A 25,892-nucleotide genomic window follows, 5' to 3' on the forward strand; every position below is an offset into this window, starting at 1 on the left:
TGTCCCAGTTTTTTTTTTTTTTTTTTTTTTTACTTTTATTCAACAAGGATGCATTAAATAATCAAAAGTGGCAGTAAAGACATTAAAAAATGTTACAAAAGATTTATATTTCAAATAAATGCTGTTCTTTTAAAACTTCAAATAATCCTGAAAAAACTGTATTATGAATTTCCACAATAAATATGCAGCATAACAGTTTTAAACTGATAATAATAAGAAATGTTTCTTGAGCACCAAATCAGCATATTAGAAAGATTTCTTTTGAATCATGTGACACTAAAGACTGGAATAATGATGCTGAAAATTCAGCTTTGCCATCACCGGAACAAATTACATTGTAAAATATATTAAAATGGATATATTGTAAATTCTTATACTATTTCAGAGTATATCTGTTTTTACCCTATTTTGAACAAATAAATGCAGCCCTGGTGAGCATAAGAGACTTAAAAAAAAAACATACTGAGCTTAAACTGTTGAATGGTAAAATCACTCATTTTTAATTGTCAACTAGTTGTCCTGAAATGTAATCAGTGGGTTTGTAAATGTTCCATGTTTATGTAAATGCTTCACTTAATTAAAATACTTGCCATACATCGTGCAGAATCAGCGGTCTTTATGTTTCTAGCAAGACCAATGCTGCTAGATTGTGTGAATGGAGAGGATGTTCATACTGCTGAAATGATGCGGGTGACAAATGGAAGTGTGCATATCTCCATTGCCAGATATGTGCTGCTATATTGTCATGAACAATGGAAAAGATGCCCATTTGCTTGTAGACTCTGTCAGCCTTCTAGGCAACACTTGATTCGCTTCAGGGCAGTTTGCAAGGTTTTTGACTTGTATGGTATAAGCACCCCAGATGAACTCAGACCATTAATGTCGCAGTGCCAGCTAAATTCACTTACGACATGCTTTTCCAATTCAAAGCACCCAAAATTTACTTTGTTTTCACTCTTGTGTGATTTTAATAATGTATTGTGCTGTTACATATTACTATACAAAGCTAATGAGTAGCAGTGTGTGAAGAGAAATTTTCTTCCTGTAAGTGTAACCATGTAAAGAACAAGCTCAGCCGAAGTTATGTGATACAGGACTTGTCGATGGATGTGCTAGCGATGGATCTTTATGTTGTTGTATAGCTTCTTTTGGAGCACCTGGAGTGTCTGGTGTCTCGTCACGAGCGTTCGCTGAGGATGACTGTGGTGAAGAGGCAGGCTCCTCCGCCGTCCGGGGTGTCCAGTGAGGTGGAGGTGCTCAAGGCTTTGAAATCCCTCTTCGAGCATCATAAGGCCCTGGACGAAAAAGTGAGACTTTTTAAATTCATGTTGTCTTATAACATTAAATTTTCAACTTTCTTGATCAGATTCCAATCGGATTTGCATAAAAATCGGATTTGGACTGACAGTCTGAACGAGGCCTTAGAGACAGGAACTAAATAGAGTGTTACTGACAGTCTGGGAAGAGGAAAATGTGGGGGATTTTTTTTTTTTTTTAACATTCAAGCATAAAAACCTATTCTAGTAGACCCCGAAAACAAAATCAAGACTTTGTAAAAGGGCATAAAAGGTCCCCCTTAATGCTTTTAAATTACGTCTGTATGAGCATGTAATATTTGTGGTAGTTCAAGCGGAATACAGTAGGTGCTGACAGGGCTTTGTTGGCAAGTGTAAATTTGTCTCTTTTGTTTTTCATTTGCACAGGTGCGTGAAAGGTTACGGGTGGCTCTTGAAAGGGTAACTACATTAGAAGGACAGCTGGCAGCCGCCAGTCAGGAGGTACGGTTGTTTTGTGCATGTGTGTGTTTAGGTATACCGGTATGCATGAACACTTGTATAGATTTGCTGATCTCATCTCATTAACTTCTGTCCAATGAGCACCTGCCCCCTGCTGTCAACCCATGCAGGAAATGCACGCTGTTGTTTCTATAACTCATATGCCACTGAGAGTTCAAGCATGGTGAATGCACTTGGCATAGCATAAATTTACACTGAGAAGAAAAAGCTTTGACAACACAATTACTCTCTGCACTTAATTTTCAATGAATTCTGTTTTTGTAGCATATACGAATAATTGAATGTGGTTTTTGCTTACCATAATTCATGGGGCCTAATTGGTTTCTTTGGAACATCACACTTTTTTTTTTTATCTTTGTTAATGCATGTTGTTCATTAATTGATGATTTGTGAATTTGCTAATAAAACAAAATATACTTTTTTACAAACCAATTATACTCATTATTTGTAACTTACATTTTAATATTTCAGTAACTACTTTTTTTTCTACTAAACTATCATCTAGTTTCAGCAGTAGTTTCTCTTCATTTACATTGAGAATATATTTTAGATGCTATTTGCAGTAACTGCCTTCAGCAATTCACTGCAGCTGCTTTAGAGACTTTGTGCAAACTATGCAAACATCAACAACACTTTCTAGTGTCACCTTTATAAAATCTAGTTCAACAGAAATTAAAATTCTGTCATCAAAAATTTTGATTTCATAGACTTTCAGTAGATGGACAAAAATGATGAGAGAATATTAGTAATATCTTAATTTATGTTCAATGAACTAAAGGCTTGTGGGTTTGGAACATTTTGCGTGAACTATCTCATTATTGTTTAATTTTAAAGCTTAAGTAGGATGGATTTATATACAGTATATATTAAACGCTCATTATGGTGCGTTTTTTGTGCCTTTATTTTACAAGTTTTCTTGTTATTTTATGGAGTATTTTAAGTTGTTTCTGATCGCGCCGGCGCCTCCGTGTCATGCAGTAAGCGTGCAAATACTTTAGCATCCACACTCTACACAAACACTTTGATATGTTCCTAATAATAGCTCATATATATCTAGGTTAACGTTAGAGTGAGCGGCCATGTAAAGTTGCTACTTGCATGTTTCAAATGATAAGCCATATTTGAGGTCAATGGATGATAGGCGAACATTTGGATCTCCTGACATACATACTGTAATTACCACAAAGAACCATCGTTAACGATCTGTCCCTCACGGAGTGTGCCACAAGTTTTTTTTTTTTTTTACTTACCGACTAAAGTTTAGTTGACTATTAGGGGGTATCCCTAGAAAAATACATAAGAAATGTCAAATAAATGTCCTTTGTTTAAATAGGCCTACGTTTTAATACATGTCCTTTGCCTCAATATCCCAGTTTTTACACTGCCCCATTGAATACATCTTCACATCATTCATAACTGTCTAGTACAGGTCAGTCAGCATGTGTGAACACTGACAAAAAAGCTATTTTTTCATCATCCGCTGAGTAAGAGGAGTCTTTGGCTGCAGCCCGCACTGCAGAGGCGGCATGAGAAGTGGCCTCTGGGTGTCATGATGCTGCATTTAGACCAACGGGAAGATTTTATGCTGACAAACAGGACCTAATGCTGCAAAGGGAACAAGGGAAGTGGTCATCACTAGTGTTGGGGTATCTACTCTGAAATTCCCAAGCTACAAGCTAATCATAATTTGAAGTAGTTAAACTACAGCCAAGCTACCCACCTTATTTTTACATAAGAGCATTTTTAATTTGAGCATTTAAGGCTTCTGCTTTGGTTTATTTTATCTGTACAAAAACTGTTTGTTATGCTGCTTGATATTGCAAACTGTTATTTTTATTTTGAATCATAATCATAAACTCGCTGGTTTGTTCTGCAAGATAGTTTTACCTTTTATTGCACTTTTGCTGCATGTTTGATTTTTCCCCTCAGCTCAGAGATTAAAACAGCGATGAAGCATTTGGTCATGTTACTCTTTGGAAAAAGCTACACTACTTTGAAAACCACTGAACAACATCACGAGATATTGCTAGTGCTACCATTACTTAGTTACTCACCATTAATGATCACTGTGTCATAAAAATCTAAGAACACAAAATTTCTTTCATTTCACTCTCCCAAACCTGATTTTATTGTCCTACTGCTGGAGAAAGAGAGTCTGTAATTCTGCCTTTTCTTCAGTCTATTTTGTAACTGTGTTGAAAGTAGTTGGTTTTGAGGTATTATAACGAAGCGGTATCGCTCACTTTGTCTCGCCAGCCTGCTCTAATACTCTAATACAAACGAGCTGTAATAAAGAGAGCTTTGCGAATATGTAAATCAGATCCCTTCATCCAAATACTGGCATGCAAATGAATGTGTACATATTTTAATTGTCTTCCTCCAATTTTCACATTCACTGGTCCTGATATGGCAGGATTCAAATGCAAATGGCCTACCAGTATTTCATTAATACCTTAATAACATGCTGCTTTTAAGCACAATGATAAGTTAATTCCTCAAAATGGGTAGTTCGTATAATCTTATCTCCCGCAAGACTCCTAGCCTGCCTTAAGAAGACAGGAACAGCGCTCAAATGCTATTAAAAGGAACACTATTAAATCCCACTATCACTGAAAATGTACATCTTCATAATGTGCAATTGGGAAAAAGTGCATCATTGCCTGTGCTGTGCTTTGTGAACAGTAATTATGTGGTATGCCACATTTAATGTATTTAACATGAATGTTATTTGTTTAACACTTTGAAAGAGTGACTTTTTTGCTGCGTTTTTGTTTAGGTGATCATGTTGAGACAGAGAAAGGACGGACGAGCAGATGGGGATGCTGTGGACAGGATGGACAGCTCGAAACCTACTTGGAAGGTATGTGTGTTTGCTTAAAGTTGGATTAGCATAAATTTAAATATTTTTATTTAGTCAGTGCTTAAAATAGTCACTTGTGCTAAAGCATTCTAAAGTACGTTTCTACAAACTTTTAATAATCATTTAGAATTTAGATTTTATTTAAGGGGTTCAAATCACGGGGAAACATAAAAAAAAAAAAAAATGAAGCTACATTAGTGAAACTTGCTGTGAACATGCTTTACCTCATTCTGTAAATTCTGACCTCCTTGAATCCCTTAGAAAACAGTGCAAGTTTCATACAAAAATACACTAACTTTCAAAAGTTTGGGGTCAGCACAACTGTTTCAATATTTATAATAATAAGAAACGTTTCTTGAGCACCAAATACGTATATTAGAATGATTTCTAAAGGATCATGTGACACTGAAGACTAGAGAAATGATGCTGAAAATTCAGCTTTGCCATCACAGGAATAAATTACTTTTTATAATATATTAAAATAGTTATAATCAAAACAGTTATTTTAAATTGCAAAACTATTTCACAATTTACTGTTTTTACTGTATTCTTTTAGCCTGGCAAGCCAGACCTACATCAAGATGTTGGGTCTGGCAACTCACCATAGACACGGCTCAATCCGAGGGGCGGGATAAACGGCTGTCTTTCAAATTCCCTCTGCACGCAATAGGACAGCGCTTCAACCAACCAGAGCGTTTTCCCAACAGCGGAGCTAGTTGATAGATTCAACTTTTGCCAGCCAGATGGCAAAACTACGAACACATCTTCCTTTCTTTAAGAATAACTTAAGTGCCGTTCTTTGTTCTTTTCTCAAAGAAAAGCTTAACTCCAAGTCCTCCAGAGTCGCGGACAAAGCCGATTCGAAAGATGTTCGCCAGCAGTGCAGCCATTCTTTGTTTTCAAGTGGCAGGTAACCGTCGCAACTCTGTCGTCATTATGTTAAGCCCGCCCCTGCCTACTCTATACACGATCTGATTGGCCTGACCCAATTTAGGTTTTTGCAGCTCGAAAGTCATTGGAGAGTTGCTAGACTGCCCTGGCTGCGTCTAGATTTCTAGGCTAGTATTCTTTATCAAATAAATGTAGACTTGGTGAGCATTAGAGACTTTCAAAAATATTAAAACATCTTTCCAACCCCAGACTTTTGAACGATAGGGTATGACCCCATAGGTTTTATCATTAATTAAACTTTGTAACTGTTTATATCTGAGGCATTGGTCCAAAAGGGATCCCTCCTGCTCTAATACCTCTCTCACAGATGGCATTTTCTTCGCTACTGAGAAACAAACCGCATTGATTATGCGCCAAGTGCTTTTGCCCTTCAACCTTCAGCAAAGGCTGCTTAAGTGTCTCCTGTCTCTGAGTGTGACTCACTTGTAGCAGCCAGCCAACTGGAGTCTGGTCAATAGGAGAATTGTAAATTGCTCTTCAACTTTGATCCCGTGGTTCATTGTTTAAATATCACCTTATCTTTTATTTATGTATTTGAAATGCTGTTGATTGATTTTCTATAGTAAGAGATTTTTTTCAATGCACCAGTATCGATTTGTCCATTAGTACGCGAAATTAGTTTGGGAGCAGATATTAGCTTGTGGTTTCATTATAAAGGTCTGTCTTTAAAGTCAGCATGAAATGAAAATTCACCCTATTTGCTAAATGCATGTTATAGATCTTATTGTGAATTATTCACCCATGTATGTGTTTCGTAAGAAAAATAATTGACCTCGTAATTTTTTCAGACTTTTCTCTGGTGACAAATGCAGGACTTTCAATCTGCCTCCCTTTTTAGGTGCAACGTCCACATCGGAAAATGTATTTTTCGATAATCACCTACACTCGCATTTAAATCACAATACGGAAGAGCTGATGCAACTTCAGTTTCATTGCGACCTACACTGACAGACTTCACAAACACAGATTTCTGTCCATGTTGATGCATTTCCTATTAAAACAGGAGATTATGGCAGGGCATTTTTAAGATATAAAAATATTAAATTTAAAGAAGTTAATACATTCTAAAGTGTATATTTACTAAAATATAAACTATTTTTGTTAGCTTTTAGGAGTGCAATAACATATAGATTAACTTTATAGTTGAAGTCGGCATGAAACATACTGTAAATTGCGATAGTCTGTGAAACAGCTGTGAAACAGCTTCTCGAACAAAAAAAATGTAGGACAGGACTTTATTTTGTCCATCGCGAATTGATTTTTGGCGGTAAACAATGGTGCAAATACCAGTAAATTGATTAGTACAAACCTTAGTAAATCACCTTGCATGATTCATTTAAAATACTCTCCTCCAATAGGTTTTGCTGTCTGACAGGGAAAATCCTACAAATGCATATGCAATAACTGCATCCACACCTTTTCAGCGCTAATTTTTCACTGCGTGTCTTTAGTAAATACTGACAGTAGTTTTTTTAACACCAAAAGAGGGTTTGCACTGGTGCAAGCTGTTAGTGAATCTGGCCCATAGGTTTTTTTAAGCAGCTAGTTTAACATCATTTTCTCCAATTTTGTTGATTGCCAATGTTCTGTGTCAGCGTTTTTCTGAAAGGTTTCCGACTCTGAAAAGGTAACTGAAATGTTACCACTCCTAATGAGGAAGAATATTTCCACACTGACTGTTTGATACCTCACAGTGTGTGATTCACTGTCTCATCACCAGTCTCTGAAGCTCTTTAAGTTCTCTACTTTTGCCATTTATCAGTGGAGCTCCTCCAGGTGTCACGGTCTGGCTCCTCTGTGCTTTTTTTAGATCATCACTGTCAGGTATTTAAGTAGTCAGAGACTAAGCAAATGTGGACTGAGGAAGCCTTCATTTTTTATATTTTTTCCAAAATACAAGTGCTCTAATCACTCTGATGTTATGGTTATAATTTATATAATTTTATTTTAATAGAACAAAGCAAAACATGTTCTGGTAGGTGTCCTCTGGGAGTAGTTCGCACCTGATAGGTTGCGCTTCATAATATTACACCTTCAGGGGAAGATAATGAAAATGAGAGGCCTGCAGACTTTTTCCAAACATACCTTTCTTGAATTTTAGCAGAAAATTGGACGTTTCTGTGAATTGTACATTTGAATCTGCATTTGCGATTAGAAAGAATGAATCATTTAGAGCTGGATGGAGAGGATGAAAGCAGACAGAAGTGGATTCCCAGACACGGCAGACGTGGTCCAGACTGTGTCTCTCTGGAGAGCTGGCTGAAGCCTCCCTGGAGGGCAGAAATATGGCTGATAGTCCCTGGGGTTCATGGTTCATCAAATACTGTTAGAGGCCGACGTGGGTTTCTCAGCGGACTCCCAGTAGAGTGACGGAGAGGGTTTCCACAAAATTTCAAATAAAGCCATAGTTTTTTTGTCACATTGAGCCACATCATAAATCAGTCATTTACACCACATTTCTAATTATGTATTGTGTTCAATAGCATTCTTTAATAGATATATCAGTGGTGAGAATGACATTTTCATTGTTGTTGTTTTTTACAAATAAAACTCCGGTATTCACAAAGGGCTAATTTCATAGCAATTTATGTCCCAAATAAATATAATAATTTAAAAATTTTTTCTTATTATTATTCTGAGAAAACTTTATTATACAGTAGATAAAATTGTTGGTCATGGTACAAATACTATATCTATTCACTTTTTGTCATTTTATCATTATAGTTATAAAAAATAGATTTTTATGACATTTTCATATTTTATGTTTGTGACCAGGTTAAAACAATGCATATGAAATCAATACATAAAGCTGTTTAAAAAGGAGCTCAAATATGTTGATGCCAGAGTATAAAATCTTTTGTTTTATAGCTAAAGGTAATACACTGAAACACGCAAGACACGAAAGTGCCTGTAGTTCAAGTGCCTGTTCTGTTCCGAAAGTTGGCCTATTAAATGATTTAAATGAAAAAAGAAGGGGTTTTTGTGGCAGTGTATTAAATTAGTATATTGAGCTATTGCAAATGTAAATATAAGGGTTAAATGTCATAGAGATGCAAGAGACAAGAAACTGTAAATTATTTGGCTGCCGGACTGCCTGCTGCCCTTCTGAATCTGGAGCTCTCTCTGAAGAATTATTTAATTAACAGCATGTAATTCAGTTTAAGGCCAAGAAGCACATAAAATCATCTGCCAATCAGCATTACTGACATCCACAAACACATATGTGCAAAAAACACTTCAGGCAGAGCTCTTTAAAAGTCCCTGTCTCAGCTTTCCTGTAGTGATATAGAGCCAAGCATATCAGTGAAGCAAACTCCACTCACTTTTGACAGCCATGTAAAAGTGTCCTCATTAAATATGCCTCATTGGAATTCTTCTTTCAGTCCCGAATTGGACGTTTCTGTTTTGAGAAAGCTGGTCATTTAGAGGGCAAAGATATGCATCTCACCCAGGTCGTATTTTTGTTCCCAATAATGTGCTGCTGCGGATCCCTGAGTTTCAGGGCTTGCAAAATGACAAATCTGGAGGGTTTAATTTGCTCAGCTGTTTAAAGTAGATGGATGAAATGCATGGTCACAATGTGATGCATGCGAGAGAACCTCTGAACTCCTGAGGCCATAATTGCAATGAAGCTGCTTAACTTGCTGACCGTGTTCTTCAGACTCTGACTCAGCATATTTTGCCTCTCTGAAGCTTATTTAGTAGCTTATTTAGGACCCTGAGTGGAAATCAGGGGACCGCTAAACAAGTTCTCAACTAGCTCTCCATTGTATCTCTAACATTTCTTTGTGTTTGTGACAGAGGCTTCCCAATGGCTCCATCGATGTGCACGACGACAACAGCAGGTGTGTGGAGCTGCAGGAATTGCTGGATAAGGCCAATAAGGAGCTGGCCCAAAACAGAGACCGGATCAGCAGCCTGACCAATCACATGTCCGAGCTTGAGACGGAACTGGCTACTGCCCGCAAAGACTTACTGAAGAGCGAAGAGCTGAGCACTAAACACCAGAGGGACATACGCGAGGTTAGAATGATTGGGGGGAGAGGAAAGGGACAGAATGGGGACAGACCGACGAGAGCTTGTCTCAGGGAAGATACAGCATCAGGCAGCAAGGACATTTTCTCAGCTCTGCTTTATTTTCGCTGAGAGACAGAAGGTTACAAAAAATGCAATTGTGACTCATTCCTTGACAAGGTCTAAAGTTAGGGTATTTAAAAACAGCTCTCCCCAAAAACAAACATTTACTTTGCAAACCAGTATCACTTTTTTTGGTGGAACATGTTGTTCTTTTCCATACATTTAAAGCATATTCACATCATGTTGCTCCAGGTTTGACATCAGCAACAAAAAAACTAAATAATATATTCTTGTGTCTTGTAACCAAATGTGACAGGAACCTGAATGAGATTTCAAAGCTACAGCGGAAGTGATGTTATTCAGTGTATAATGGCTTAAATTTTCCTCTGTTCTTCACGTAAAACTATGACATGGAATATAGTGCACATAGATTACTTTTATGATTCTTTGATGGTGTTTTTGTCATATTTGGAGCTTGATATTATTACCGTTCACTTTCATTGTATAGAAGAGTAGCTTCAAGATTCTGGTAGCGTAAGAGTAGCTTGAAGATTCTGTTTACCACCAAAAAAGAAAGTCATATTGGTTTGGAATGAAATAAGGGTGAGTAAATGATGACAGATTTTTGGGTGAACTATACCTTTTTATAATGATTGTAAATATTTCTAGTAAAGTCACAATGTATCAGAACTGTCGACAGAAATTGTGACACATCCAAGCGAAACAGATTGTCGAAAAAAAGAAAAAATGTAAGGTGGGGACTTGGTTCTATCTGTTGGTAGTTGATTGAATGGAAGCAGATTTGGGGGCGTGGTTCAAGCTGACTAAATACATTTCTATTTCATGCTGACTTTAAGCACCATTTCATGGTTTAAAAAAATCTTTCCCAAATGTTGTAGTAGTCTATTAAAGGTTTTCAAACTTCCCAAGGGTTTTTGTTTTCTCTTACTATGTGCCTGTTCGACAGGCGATGGCACAGAAGGAGGACATGGAGGAGCGAATCACAACATTAGAAAAGCGTTATCTGGCCGCCCAGAGAGAAACCACCTCAATCCATGACCTGAATGACAAGCTAGAGAACGAATTGGCCACCAAGGACTCGCTTTACCGACAGGTACGTCAACCTTGAATCAGACCTGGCTGATTTGAAGTTAATTTCAAATGAACGCCACAAGTCAATGCTGGTTGATGTCCCATAATTCAGTTGAGATGTTATGAGAGTCATGTTCCATCTGTGCGTGTGCGTATGAAGGGTGTGTTTTAGTCAGAGGGGGTTTAATTAGACCTAAAGCAGCAGACTCATGTTAGAATCCTTCAGAATCCTACAGCATGCTGAGAAGAGGCATGCTGGGAGGAAGCAGGTACCACCCGACTGTTTTAATATCCAGATCAGATCCATCATCTGGAGAAAGAAAGAGGATTCCCAACTGCATTGATGTTGGTGCCAGTTTGGACAGTGTTTGTTTTGCATGCAGTGGGTATAAATATCTCAAAAGAGATAGATAAATCAAGACATCTGCTCTTGTTTAGACAGCATAAGTTTGTGATTTTGCGCTCATGGCAGGGCTATCGTCAGTGGGGACATCCAGCAACGTTAAATGTTGGGCCCAGGGGAGAGTGGGCAGACCCAATAAAATGTTGAATACTAGCCCTGTTTAATACTGCATTACATTACATTAATGTACAATACCATTCTAAAGTTTGGAGTCAGTAAGATTTTAATACTTTTATTAATCAAAGATGCATTAAATGGATCAAAAGCTACAGTAAGAGTGAAGGTTTCTATTTTAAATAAATGCTGTTCTTTGGAACTTTCTATTTATCAAAGAATTATGGTAATATTAAGCAACATCACTGTTTTCAACATTGATAAAATTAGAAATGTTTCTTGAGCAGCAAATCAGCATATTAGAATGATTTCTGAAGAATTATGTGACACTGAAGACTGGAGTAATGATGCTGAAAATTCAGCTTTGCCATCACATGAATAAATTACATTTTAAAATATATTAAAATAGAAAATAATTATTTTAAATTGTAACAATATTTAACGATATTACTGTTTTTACTGTATTTTTGATCAAATAAATGCAGCCTTGCTGAGCATAAAAGACTTCTTTCAAAAACCTTTTAAAATCTTACCCCTTACTTTTGAATGGTGGTGTATAATCCAAATTTTGATTTGGATACTTTTATCATGTCTTTATATTTTGTGTGTGTTGTGTATATACGTACACTGGTGGTTTGTTTTTATGTGCACTTATTTATTTCGTATTGTATGTGTGTATGGTATGTTTTTCCGTTCATGTGTGTATGTTGTGAGTACCTTGTAACCTTGTGTGGACTTAATATCTTTGTGTGTGGGAATGCATATGTTGGGTGTATACTATCTCTAAAATGGGTGTGTTTATGGTGTCTACATGAGTGTACCCTCTGTTTGTCTTATTTTCGTGCGGTTTGTGTGCGCGTGTCTTTTTTTTATCAGAGTGAGGAGAAGGTACGACACCTCCAGGAATTGCTGGAGTTGGCAGAACAGCGTCTGCAGCAGACTATGAGGAAGGCAGAGACTTTGCCCGAGGTGGAGGCTGAACTGGCCCAGAGAGTGGCCGCCCTCACCAAGGCGAGTACTCAATCACTCCTTCAGACAACAGCGACAGGAAACAATGAGAAAGTCAGTTCATAAGATTCTTTTCTGTCAGGAAAACATCCTCTGAGATGGTGATGAAACAAAATGATAAGGTAAAGAAGGGCGGAAACTGACATGAAAAGATTAGATTACACTGCAGGATTAGATAAGAGATAAACAACATAGGCTGTTCAAAAGACATTTTAGCCTACTGAGACGTGATTTAGAGAAACACAAGTTCTGTGATGGGTCAATACACAAATTACGGTTGCAAATGCAACTGATTGCATATTAAGCAGATTCATATAAGTTAAACAGCTAACATATTAAGCAGCCAAGGTTAATTTGTTTATTTCAGAATTAGTTTTAGTAATTTTAGTACATTTACATTTAATCCTGGTTCACACTGTCATTTTTTAAGAACTTAAGGATACAAAAAAATAACTGGCTTTAATGACATATATTTTGCGATGGAACTTTTCGAACATCCAGAACAATGCTCTGTGCTAGGCTAAATGCGCTCATTGTATGATAGTATTTTTCAGCTAAGAAGAGCTTCTAAAATGTGTAAAAGAGTCAAAACAGCAGCAGGAATTCCTCTGTTGCACACAAACTGCTGCAAGTACTGTAAGTCAGCATTTCTGAAACCTTTACCGAACTGTAATGGGCAACGTAGCTCCTGTGACGAGAATTTTTTATTTATTTTGGAGTATTTTGTTCTTTTTAGGGCCACATATTGTAACATCATGTCCTGTTTTTGGTTCATATTTCATTCGAGCTGGACACCGGGGGTTCAGATGGCAGCGTTCACACTTATTCAAATGAACCAAAATAACAGAGCAATCGCACCAGAGTTTTAATCGAACCAAACCTGCTGAAAACAACACACCTTTAAACTTATTTTTATTTCAGTTAGCAGCAGTTTTAATTTGAATTTAGTTTAAATTTGTAATTTATTTTTATTTTATTTTATTTTATTACATTTCAGTTTTATTTCAGTTAATGTTTTTGATAGTTTAATAGTTAACAACACTGACTCAACAGGTCAATCACACATCTACTATTGTTTATGCATTTATAAAACTTCATTATTTGAATATCTTCCTATTAATCTGTTATGTTATCAATTTCGAATATTTTTGGGCCTGTGCGGTTCTGATATATGGAGGTTTTGTTTAAGCAATTTTGGTTTGTCTTTACTGTGGTGGATCTCCACTTGATGTCCAATGTAAAATCTGGATCCTGAAGCAAAACCATTTGAGGATCACTGATTCAAACCATTTGTTTTGGTCAGACCTGTGGCCTAGCAGTCAGGCAATGAGTTTTGGTGCTCATGCATGTTTGAGTCTGGCAGTATTTCTTTATCACGTTCCAATTCCTCATTTCTGCAATACGTTCCAAAAAATACAGCTGTACTGTTCATGATAAAGCGCTCCATCAAACATGCACAGGTAGAGCAGATATTTCTCTTTTACAGGCTTCCGTCTCCTTTTCTTGCCAGTTTAGATAATCCTCACTCGGTCGCAGTCATGTTCCTTCCGAACATCAGCTGGAATTGTAGATGACAGTGTTTTTCCAAGGCAGCCAAATGTCTTGTCAGTATGGCAGAGAGGCAGTGGGGTTTTGTTTATTGTCTCGCTAATGCAGCTAATTAAAAATGGCAACATTTTGTCATTCTCAGTCAGTGGCATCCTGTCACACACCTCATGCTCCTAATGATACATATCCAACATCCTTCCTTAGATCCCATTTATTATACACAGCACATGCCATCATTGGTCTATAGACCTTAGTCAGGGAAGCTGAACTGTACAATAATACGCACTGAAAAAAACTGTACATTCATGACAAATTTTCATTTAAATATGGTTTATTCAAATATATGACAAAAAATTTCTCCAACTGATAAAATATAAGCAATTTCTAAACCTCTTTCTTCTTGAAGGTGAAGTGTCTAATTCTTGAAGGTCTTTGCCCTGCTCTCTTTATACTAATGTCAGTGTTTCCTACAGGCGGAGGAGCGTCATGGGAACATCGAAGAGCGTTTGCGCCAACTAGAGGCTCAGCTGGAGGAGAAGAACCAAGAGCTGGGCAGGGTGAGGACTGGGTTAGGGGTCAGGACACCAAAAGGGAATGGGATGTAGAATGTGTCATTGAAAGAGTGAATGTTTGATAGAGAAATGATGAGATTGCTTGAAGGATGATTGGAGGGAGAAAATGGGGAAGTGTGAGTGGCTTAGGTTCATTATGTGTGGTTTTGATTTGTTTAAGTGCACATAAGAATGAACACTATAAAGAGGCACCAGTGTTTTTTTGTGTGAATGTGTGGCCACAATGTCTCCTCAAAAATTTGAAATACCTACTGTATTTCAAATGGTTCCTATTAAGGAAAAGGCTTAATAGATTTACTAAATTAACAAAATATAAAAATGAAAATGTAAAATAGCAAAAAGATTTATATGAGTTGTGATTATGGATTTAACCAAGGGTTGGAATAAGGGATATTAGCTCAGTATTAAACAAGTCATTGGAAATGTTTGTTAAGCCATATTGTTTGTAGTATTTTATACAATATATATATGAAGAGTTCAGATGCAAAAGCCTCCAAGTGCCATCTGAAATTTTCTTCTAGAATGATCATTTTTATCAAGCTCATATATTTAAGGTCAGTAATTTCACTTAAATGACCATTAATAGGTAATTTTCATTGCCATTTAAGTGAAATTACTTAATTTAAATATACAAGCTTGAAAAAATGATCATTCTAGAAGAAAATTTCAGATGGTACTTAGAGGCTTTTGCTTCTGAACTCTTCATATAATAAAATAAAATTCCATTTGTTAACTAAATACTGTTTTTTTATCATCAGCTAAAAAAAAATATATATATATATATATATATATATATATATATAGAGAGAGAGAGAGAGAGAGAGAGAGAGAGAGAGAGAGAGAGAGATAATACAATCAAATTCCATTTGTTAACTAAATACTGTACGTTATCATCAGCTAAAAATAAAAGAAATACCTCCAAAAAAGGATTCATCTAAGTTAATATTAATTTCAAAAGTTGTATCTGTTCATATTATTTAATGGACCTGAACTTATAATGAACAGGTATATTTTTTATTAATTAATATTAACAAGGATTAATAAATACTGTAACAAATGTATTCCTAATTGTTAGTTAATGTTAGTTAATACATTTAACTGTTACCTAATGGGATGTTTATGCAAAGTGTTACAATAATGTATTTTAAATATATTATAATGCATCTTTAAAATAAAATATGTGATTTATTTATTAATATTTATTTATTTATTATTTATTTCATTATTAGCTCAGTGTCAGAAGTCAATAAAGTGGCAATCAGTGGAAATGTTTAAATAGCCATTGTTTGGTGACAAATTAGTCCCTAGCAGTTTGCATTTTTGAATACATTTAGCATTAAATATGTAAAAAAAAAACGTTCATGTAGTTTGGGTCAACGTTAGTCTGTAGTAATTTTCAATTCACATTTATTTGTATAGCGATTTTCACAATACATATCGTTTTAAAACAGCTTTACAGAAATATAATATATAATAATAACATATACATTTTTTAAGTATATGGTCCTAATTACAGTAGATAGTAAAAGTGTGTGTGTTTAGGAAGATGTGAAGATGTTACCTGTTGCACAATCGGTCTTGACCAGGCCTTCAGGCGGTGTGTTTGACCTCACAGTAGGGACTCCGATTAGCCTGTGCTGCTTTGCCCGTTCTTGTGTTTCTAACACACAAACTGAGGCATAAAAAGATCGATGAGCTAGCACTCCTGTACAAACACACTTGCACACGCATATGCCGCTGCTCTGTGAATATGGGCCATTTTTTAGCTCATCTTGCAGATGAATTTCCCCACCCCCAGTGAGAGCAGAGCTGTAATTGGCTGCTATATTTGGATTTTGAATAATTCATGCATGGTTAATTTTCTCTTGCATGTGAGCTGATGGTTGTAATGACTTAAAGCAGTCAAAGAGAGTCAGCCTTAATTAAACCTTGATACATCCACCTCAGACTGAGCTTTAGTTTGAAATCTTCCCCTGACAGTCACGAAGCTCTGTGTTGATTACATTTTAAAGGCTGTTTGCCACCAAAAGAAAATTAAGATTTTGTTGCCAGGCAACTGAGTATATCATATCCCACCACAACTGTGTTTAAAAGTCATCATCCCTGCATTCAACTACAAGGACTGTCATTATTCATTTTTAAGAGGGATGGTCACAGAATACACACCTTTAGAAATATGTGAGAAGTTAGTATTACTTTCTGAATCGAAATGTGTACCGTCAGAATCAGCTGTGTTTTAATATCATGAACCAGACTTAAAAATCTGACGTAAAACTCTTAGAAAATGTTCACAGAGCTTTAGGGTGTAATACTGCCCTCTATTGGTTATACTGTGCATACGGTGTATCATCAGAAAAAAAAAATCCTATAGCTATCCCATGTCACATTTTCTTCTAAACATCTAGTTTTACTGTTAAAATAAATAATGCTGTTTCATACTTCCATTTTTTCTTTCTCTTCTCTATTCACTCCCTCACTCTTTCTCAGGCTCGACAGAGGGAGAAGATGAATGAGGAGCATAACAAACGTCTGTCTGACACTGTGGACCGTCTCCTCACCGAGTCCAATGAACGTCTTCAGCTGCACCTGAAGGAGCGCATGGCTGCGCTGGAGGACAAGGTATGGATTTAACCATGCCTGCCTGCACATATACTGTACACACTTATTATAACCTTAAACACTATTATCATCTGATGCTTAATGCATTCAAGCAGCACACAGCCACAAACATGCATTCAATGTTCATCCTTAGGACAAAAAAAAAATATATATATATAATAAGATATAATTGCATAAGATATTAAGAGCAATCTTCAGAAATAAAATGTAATTTCTTTTGGCAAATAGTTTGCTTTTTCTTTTCTTTATAAATTTACTTAAAAATAAATGTAATTTAAAATAAATAAATAAATAATATACATGTTAATGTACATGTACTTGATTATTTTAATTATTATTTAACCCTGGCAATGCATTAAAAAAAACTGGGTCCTGGGTCTTTTTGGACAAGATGGAACATAAGCTTATAAAACAGTCATAACTTAATATGTTTTTAATATTATACACAATTAAACCTTAGTGTATCTGATCAGTAACTTCTCATTAATGTTACCATATTTTTTATGTTATTACTACATTCACCCCATTTTTATAAATTAATTATTTGAAATTTAAAATGTTATGAGAACTACAGAAAAAAACAGCGTGAAGCAAGAAAATTCTCCTTTTTAGGCTGCAACGGTTCATCGACAGATGGCAACAGAGTGAAATGTGGACTTCTCCTTTTTCGAACCCTCTTTCCATTTTCAAATTTAGACTATTTGGACTATGAACTTTTGATCTAAAAACAGACATTAATTTAATTTGTCATTTGATTGTAATTTTAGTGTGTGCATGTACAGTCATGTTTAGAAACAAAATGCAGTACCAGTTGGAAGGAAAAATGTGTGTGTGAATGTAGGAAAGAGGCTAAATGTTTTTTACAGAAGTCATTTGAGAGAAATTTAACAAATCTAACAGATGTACTAAACAGCATAATTTCATGTGTAAAGCCAGTTCCGGGTCAAAATGGACCCGAACGAAAAATGTGTAAAATCTCTATGGTTATTATTATTATTTTTTAATCTGAAAAAATATATAGATAAATGATGCATATTTTAACAGTCTTAACACATATCCAAAGTTTCTTTTTCATACTAAAAACTGGATTTTTTTTAGAAATGTGTAATATGTACCTCTTCCTAGTCAAAAACGGACCCAAATGCATTAGAAATGATTGAAAATAAGAAATGATTTAAAATAATTGTTTAAAAAGAAATGAGTGTAGTAGAATGTCCATAAGTCCATTCTAGGCATATACTGAAATGGCACAAGGAATAGCTTGTGAAAAACAGATGTAAAGGTTCCCTATTTAGCTTGAATTAATAGAACCCAGTTCGTTTCTCTTTTGAGCTGTAAGCCGAGAGGACAGAACAGACTGAATGGCCAAATGTGAAGAGACAGGCTGAAGCACCACATGTAGAGAGAGAGAGAGAATGTGCAGGTTATTGCATGCACAACCTGCTGCTTTAAGCTTATTCTCAACTTTGTTTCTTCTGTCGTTTCTCCCATAAAGAATTCACTCATCCATGATCTGGAGAATTCCCAAAAACAGCTGGAGGAGTTCCATCACAATAAGGTACCACTGCTCATTAATATCACACAGATCTGCAAAGCAACAGCAACAGTCAGAGATGTTGCAATTGCAAGAAATAACTGAGTAGCATAAAGTGTCTTATTAACATAAAGACTTTAAATTAAGATATTTATATCAATGTATAAAGAAGTGTATACGTCTGTATCCTGTGAACTGTTACTATTTCATTTGTTTTTTAAACACCTTTTTGCCTTCATTGTCATGCGTTGTGATATATTTTTTTAAAGGTACAAATATTTATTTAAAAAATATGTAAAAATTTATACATACACTACCGTTTAGACGTTTGGGGTTGGTAAGATTTTTAATGTTTTTGGAAGAAGACTTATGCTCACCAAGGCTGGATTTATTTGATCAAAAGTACAGTAAAGACAGTAATGAGTTTTCTATTTGAATATACTTTAAGATGTAGCCTAATTTATTCCTGTGATGGCAAAGCTGAATTTTCAGCATCATTACTCGAGTCTTCAGTGTCACATGATCCTTCAGAAATCAGTATATTATGCTGATTTGGTGCTCAATCAACATTAAATATTGATCAATATTATTAATGCTAAAAACAGCTGTTCTGCTTAATATGTTTTGTGTTAATATTTTGCAGGATTATTTGAAATTTAAAATGGGATTTTTTTGTAACATTATAAATATCTTTACTGTCACTTTTGATAAATTGAACGCATCCTTGATGAATAAAATGATTCATTTCTTTAAATAAATAAAAAATCGTATTGATCCCGAACTTTTGAACAGTAATGTATTTTTACAAGGTAGTTTGAAAAACATCTAATTTAATTTTTTTTTTAAATATTCGAGTCTAGTCTAAATTCGAGTACATAAAAGCAATTTTCCTTGTAATTCTAAAAGAATTACATTGATTCAAGATTGCTGGACTAATCAAGTGTTTTCTGGCTGTGTAGGAGAGGCTCATTGGGGAGATTGAGAAGTTACGGGCCGAACTCGATCATCTGAAGCGCAGGAGCGGGGCATATGGAGACGGAACACATCCTAGGTGACATCCAGATTTTTTTTTTTTATAATTATAGTAAAATATGAGCCCTGTTTTTATTTGCTCATTAAAAGTGATATGTCTATAAACATGCCAAGTAAAGTATTTGAGCCTCTTTTTCTGTCTCTCTATGTACTGTATTAGGTCTCATGTTGGCAGTGCCACAGACCTGCGGTTCTCAGTGGTGGAAGGTCAGGGGGATCATTACTCCTCCACAGGGGTCATACGACGGGCTCAGAAAGGTCGACTGGTGGCACTCAGGGATGAACCAATGAAGGTGTCAATGTCACACATCTCACATCTTCATCTGTCACTGTCTTAACCAAAACTTCTCTTCCTGTTCTCTTCTCTGTACTAGCGTGTAATAAGTATGAGCAATTGTATAACTGGTGCAAGTCACTGACAATCCTTGTTCTAATCTAATAGACATGAACGTGTTTATTGTTTTAGTCATATCTCTCTTTTTCTCTCTGTTCTTTTCTTTTGCCCCGTTGGATGTGTTCATTGTAAGTTCCAGGTTCTCAAATCCACAACAAAACATGTTTATAGCACATTAGATCTTACTTGAAACACTCAAATCTGGAAGCCTGATTCGAAAAAATCCTCAAAATATTGGTTTGTGCACTGATCCATGTCTTTATTCCCAGATCCTGCCAATGGTGGAGCAGGATTGGGATCGCTCTCAACCTTCCAGCTTGCGGGCCAGCCGGACTCACCTGATGGGAAGCGACACTGAGCTGTCTGACTTGGACGATGAAGACCGCGATACTATATTCAGCTCAGCCGATATGCTGTCCCCCAGCGGGCACTCAGACGCCCAGACGCTTGCCCTCATGCTTCAAGAACAGCTGGATGCCATCAATGAGGAAATCAGGTTGGAAATATAGACTATTAAAGGAAGACATAACATGGAAAACTAGGGTTCAGTATGCAACCACCTTGGTGTTCTGAGCAGTGCCAGGGCATGGGCAGTGGGCAGGGCAGTGCCACCTAGAACTACTCAGAACAACACCTTATCAACCACCTAGCAACGCCCTGGAATCGTTCATTACACCTTACCAACAGCCTGACAACCAGTCACAACACCCTTGCATTGTGGCAGTAAGGTTTGCATGAATTAGCACCAGCCAATTTTATTTCAGAAAGCAGTTTTACTGTTAACTGTTGAACTGACTAACAGCTAAGTTAGCAGCAAAAAAGGGTCATCAAAAGGAGTGTGTCATAGTTATGATGTCAGAACGATCAACACATTATCATGTGACCACCCACATTTATATATCAAAACCTATTCGGTGTTCATTGTTATGATGGGGGCGTTGTTACTCATTTAACTTGTAAAAACGTTATCCAATCAACAGAAGGCATTTGCATTAGTCTTAAAGGTACAGTAGCTAAAACAGGCTATTTAATTTATTTTTAGTTCAAGAAACCTTGACTAACATTAAAAGGAAATTACATGCTAGAAAAGTGTCAATTAAAGGTGCTTAAAGCTACAATATGTTATTTTTCGCCACCAGAAGTCGCATTTTCAAAACAATAACAAAGGCGAAGCTTGATGACGCTATGAAGGAGAGTGGAACGATGGGAGATGTCATTTTCACCATCCAGAGATGTCATTTTTGAATCATGTTCACGGATAAAGTAATAAATTCGTTTTTGTATTACCTGTACATTTGATCACACTATTTTATGTCATCGTAACGAATTAGCTGCAAGGAACGTGAAATAAATGGGGGGTTTCTGTACTCGCAATCTATAATCGTGAACCATGATGACTGAACGTCACAACAACGCCGTGCGAGATATTATATCATAGATATATAGATCCTCATTGGTGGCTTACGTATAGCGGCCCATTGAAACGGACACTAATGAGGCATATATATGTATATATATATATATACAGAAACCGAGGATAGCGCGGATATTGCGTCATTGATAGGCGACAATGACAAGGGACGAGACATTATTTAAAACTGGAATTTCTCTGGATTTACAAATCCTTAGGAACTTTTGGGAAATTGAAAGTACACAACTGTATGAAAAATATCACACTGTGACAGTGGTTTTTGAATATTTTATTACAAAAATCTTACATATTGTACCTCATCTCACTGATGTATTTCTCGTCAGTTTGAACAGCTTTTCATAAAAACTCTTTTACAGTTAAGGATTACACTTTACAATATTTGCTTTACTATATGAATACTTCATATCTCACAAACTGGATGACTTGCATGAGACCTAGTTATCTGCCTCGAGTATATCAGCTTAGAGCCTTCAAATGTCATGTTCATTTGTCTTATTGATCCAAGCTTGTGCTTTAAATGCATGCTCTGTTGAACACAGCATTCAGACTGGTGGCCAGTTAAAGTCAACTTTCTTCTCAAACTCACTGACCTTTTTCGATTTCAGAATGACTTGAGTAAAGGAGCTCCTCTGCTTCTCTGTGCTCTGGCAGACCGCAGATATAACTAGAACGGTAACAGAAACTGTCAGGCAGGCCGAAAACTTCAGTCTAAATCCAAACAGTCCTCTGAAGCTTGTCCTGATACCGAGCTGTCTGGATTTCTTTCAGCTGCACAAAGCGCTGGCGGTAGAACATCTGTCATATATGGCAATAAGCTGAACAGTCTATAAGCTGAATCTGCGCATCTCACAAATTGATTCTGAGTTGTGGATGAATATAAATGCCAGACAATAGCAGAGCTATCACCTGAAATGTGCAGATAGTGATGACTCATGACCTGAGCTGTGGGTGAGACTCATGAGGGTTCAACAGACAAGTTCCCCTTCCACCGCATGAATACTAATAGATATCAATAGTAAGCAGAGTCCTGATGGCATTTGAAAGTTGAATACATAATGTCCCATAAGGCTATTAGTAGTGCATTTTATGGTTTAACAATGAATTCTAGCCACCGCTGTAATATATTATAATATACAGCCATTTATTTTTCCACATCATGCACTTATAATTCATTTTAAGATGTAACATAAGACATGAAATTGGATGATAATGCATTATTTACATAATTTATGTGTATAACTTTATTTATAACTTTAAATATAAAAAAATGGGTTGTCGACATTGAATATTGTATCACTTTATAAGTACTTTACAAGTACTTACTATAGTAAATGCAGTAAATTATGCTAAATTAATTATTAAACTAACCCTAAACAAACAAATATATATTATTTTAAAATATAAATATTTATTTATTTTTTAATAATATAATCTAAATTGTTTTTGCAGTTCCATTTGGTTATGGGCTGGTGGCACAGAAATAAGGATGAAAAAATTCTCCTGGATGAAAAAAATGAGCAACAAAAGCTTGTGGCAGATGTGCTTTCTGCTCTTCAGACACACTTAAGTTTGGCTTTGATTTTGTATTCTGCAGAGAATATGTGCCGTCTAGGGATGTGTGTGTTTTATGTAGGAAGTTTGAGTTCTTGCTGTCCATGTGCTGAGTGCTCTCTCTATCTCTCTCTTCTTCTGTTCTAGAATGATCCAGGTGGAGAGGGAATCAGCAGAGCTCCGGGCTGATGAGATTGAGAGTCGAGTGAACAGCGGCAGTATGGACGGCCTCAATGTGACCCTGCGCCCGCGCTCCTCCATCCCCACCTCCGTCACAGCCCTTTCTCTGGCCAGTTCATCACCTCCCGTCAGCGGCCGATCCACACCAAAACTGACATCCGGTTCAGCGGCCCACGAGTTGGGCATCATGACCCTGGTGATCCTTGCTTCACATTGCAACGCTTTTATTTTGTGCTAACCCTGTTAAATCTCCCTTTTCTAACACTGACAACACTTAATCATCTGTCTCCCTGTATTTTTCCTCTGTCTCTTTCTTCCTGCTAACACTTTCAGCCTAGTGATTTAAGGAAACACCGCAGGAGAGTGGCTGTAAGTGTGTCTTCATCTCTAAATGACTGAACACCAGCTTGCTTGTTCTAATTCAGTGCATGTGTAGCTTCTGTGGATAAAGAATGTGAAGGAAATGAATATGACTCTGTGTGTTTATTTGCAGGTGACAAAGTACAATATAAATGAGTTTCTGTGCAGAGGAGTGGGAAAGATTTGGTGTCATTAGCTTTTTGCCAATGTTAGGGTATATTGTGACCATGTTGTCTTTTTGTTTGTGTGTGTGTTTGCTTGCTTGTCCCAGTCACCTGTGGAGGCCCGAGAGGACAAAGCCACCATCAAGTGTGAGACGTCGCCCCCTCCCTCCCCCCGAAGTCTCAGACTAGACCAAATGAACTTCGCTCAGCTAACAGGAAGTCTTGAGGATGGCCGAGGGTAAACGCACACACAAATCCACAGACGATCATGTCTCAGGTGCTAATAGAGTCCTCTCTGATTGAACTAGATGAGACATAATTTACCCAGCAGGCATACTTGAGGACAGACTCTCCCACACACACTCAACTGCTCTTGAGACTATGGATCTATAAAGTAGTTAATTACTGTCAGTTTGCCTTTGTTCAAGTCACATGCAAGCCACATTTGTCCTGTTATACACCTCCAGGTGTGTCATGCACCCCCCCTCCCCGCACACACACACAGATTTTTGAGCCAAGAAACTTTAATCATAACTTGTGTCTAAAACACAGTTACATGTCTAAATTTCAGCTCTTTAATAAAGTTATATCTTGTGCAGTTCATTTGCTTTAAATGGAACATTGTAATTATCATCTACACGCACTAATGTCGATCTAAACTTGTATAATGTTTTTCCCATGAAAGACGATGTCAAAGATGCTGTTTTCCATCATAATATATATATATATATATATATATATATATATATATATTTATATATATATATATATATACATTCAATATATAGATTATATATATATATAGATTAAAACATATATCAACGTCCGATTATTCGTACGATGGGATTGGCAGTATACATGTTTCATGAATCACACGTGAACCTTGTCGTAAGATGATTTCTGCGCTCGTTTCTACGTTAGATTGATAAATCAGCCCCAATGTCTCTACATACTTTCCAATCTTACACTTATACAAAGAACAAAAAGATTTCTCGGTGGGCAGCACCATATTTAGCCTTCAGTGATGCTGAGTTTTTAATGATGTTCCTCCAGATGTTCTCTCTAGAGAATCTTCTTCTATTTGAGCTCTGTGAGGTTTTAGCTGTGTGTGATGTTTTTAATGATGAACTACCATGGGCATTGTCAAATAAAAATCACCCTTCTGTAGTCTGGCTAATTTAATTTAAATAAGACCTGCACTCTCAGACTAATACACATTGATTTGAATCAAAGCAAGAAACCAAACCTGATGTGCTCTTTTTCAGTCTCCCTCTGTCCTTTCTACTTCCACATCATTGTTAGGGAGTTAAACGGCATCTCAGAGCAGCCAGACTCTATCAGAACGTAATGCTTCACACAAATTTATGGTGATGTCAGGGGAGGAGTGATTTCATTATGATTGAATTGGCTTCAATAGATCCAAATGAGAGTGCAGGAATAACAAAGCATTTCTCTGCAGGGCAGGCAGATAAAAAGGTTACAAACAGAAATGATCATGCATGTTATAGAATATAAGGTGATGTTCACACAGGGTGGGTTTTTAGCATTTTCTCTGCACTTTTTTTAAATGTTTGTTTATACACATAAACATTCAGATGAATGTTTTAACCACTGTGTCCAATCTTGCTGTTTTTTTTGTTGTTGTTGTTGTTGTTGTTGTTTTTCATTTTACGACACTGTGATGCATTCGCACTAATTTCCATCCAAATTTGCGAATTAAACAGTTTCCATCCAATGTGTTCAAGAGAACAAAATGGTCACTTCCTTAGAAATTGGTGCAAAACATCTGTAATTAAAATGGAAGTTGCTGCAATTGGGGAAACCACTGTAGCGCTGTTTTCCTACAGAATAAATTACTTGCGGCCCAGACCGCGCAGGCAAAACACAATAAATGCTGTTATGTTATCTTGCGTTGGGAGCCGGAAGCTAGTTCTGAAGGGTAATTATACCAAAACATTTTGATGACAGATTTTGGCTTAGGCATAAGGTTAGTTCAGTTATGCCATCTCCCATGATCTGTTGAAGCGAAGTTTTTTGTTGTTGTTGTTGTTGTGCTTCAACAGGGTTTTTTTGCGCATTGAGAGATTTATTAAGTAAATGTGTTTCCCTCGTAGTTTATCAGATAAAAAAAATGTCCGTCAAAAATTGAGCGCATATGTTTTTAATGAGAATTTTTACAGTTTATGTGCATACTAAACCCATTTG

The 25,892-nt window shown here is 36.5% G+C and overlaps 1 protein-coding gene across 1 annotated transcript in view; it reads left to right on the forward strand.

Annotated features, from left to right (window-relative positions):
- The window catches only part of ppfia4 (PTPRF interacting protein alpha 4), a gene marked incomplete at its 5' end in the record, with an annotated part of 96,893 nt that overhangs the window by 60,962 nt on the left and 10,039 nt on the right, over positions 1-25,892 (forward strand). Inside the window, 15 exons of the mRNA XM_081358448.1 lie at positions 1,143-1,307; positions 1,704-1,778; positions 4,573-4,656; positions 9,409-9,630; positions 10,652-10,798; positions 12,170-12,304; positions 14,323-14,406; positions 16,909-17,040; positions 18,536-18,598; positions 19,534-19,625; positions 19,767-19,899; positions 20,270-20,496; positions 23,131-23,359; positions 23,497-23,532; positions 23,795-23,925. Coding sequence (XP_081214574.1) covers positions 1,143-1,307; positions 1,704-1,778; positions 4,573-4,656; positions 9,409-9,630; positions 10,652-10,798; positions 12,170-12,304; positions 14,323-14,406; positions 16,909-17,040; positions 18,536-18,598; positions 19,534-19,625; positions 19,767-19,899; positions 20,270-20,496; positions 23,131-23,359; positions 23,497-23,532; positions 23,795-23,925 — 1,955 coding nt within the window. The remainder of the gene's footprint in view (positions 1-1,142; positions 1,308-1,703; positions 1,779-4,572; positions 4,657-9,408; positions 9,631-10,651; positions 10,799-12,169; positions 12,305-14,322; positions 14,407-16,908; positions 17,041-18,535; positions 18,599-19,533; positions 19,626-19,766; positions 19,900-20,269; positions 20,497-23,130; positions 23,360-23,496; positions 23,533-23,794; positions 23,926-25,892) is intronic.

This window comes from Scardinius erythrophthalmus (genome assembly GCF_964197995.2).
Source record: "Scardinius erythrophthalmus genome assembly, chromosome: 25".
In the NCBI taxonomy this organism is placed as follows: Eukaryota; Metazoa; Chordata; class Actinopteri; order Cypriniformes; family Leuciscidae; genus Scardinius; species Scardinius erythrophthalmus.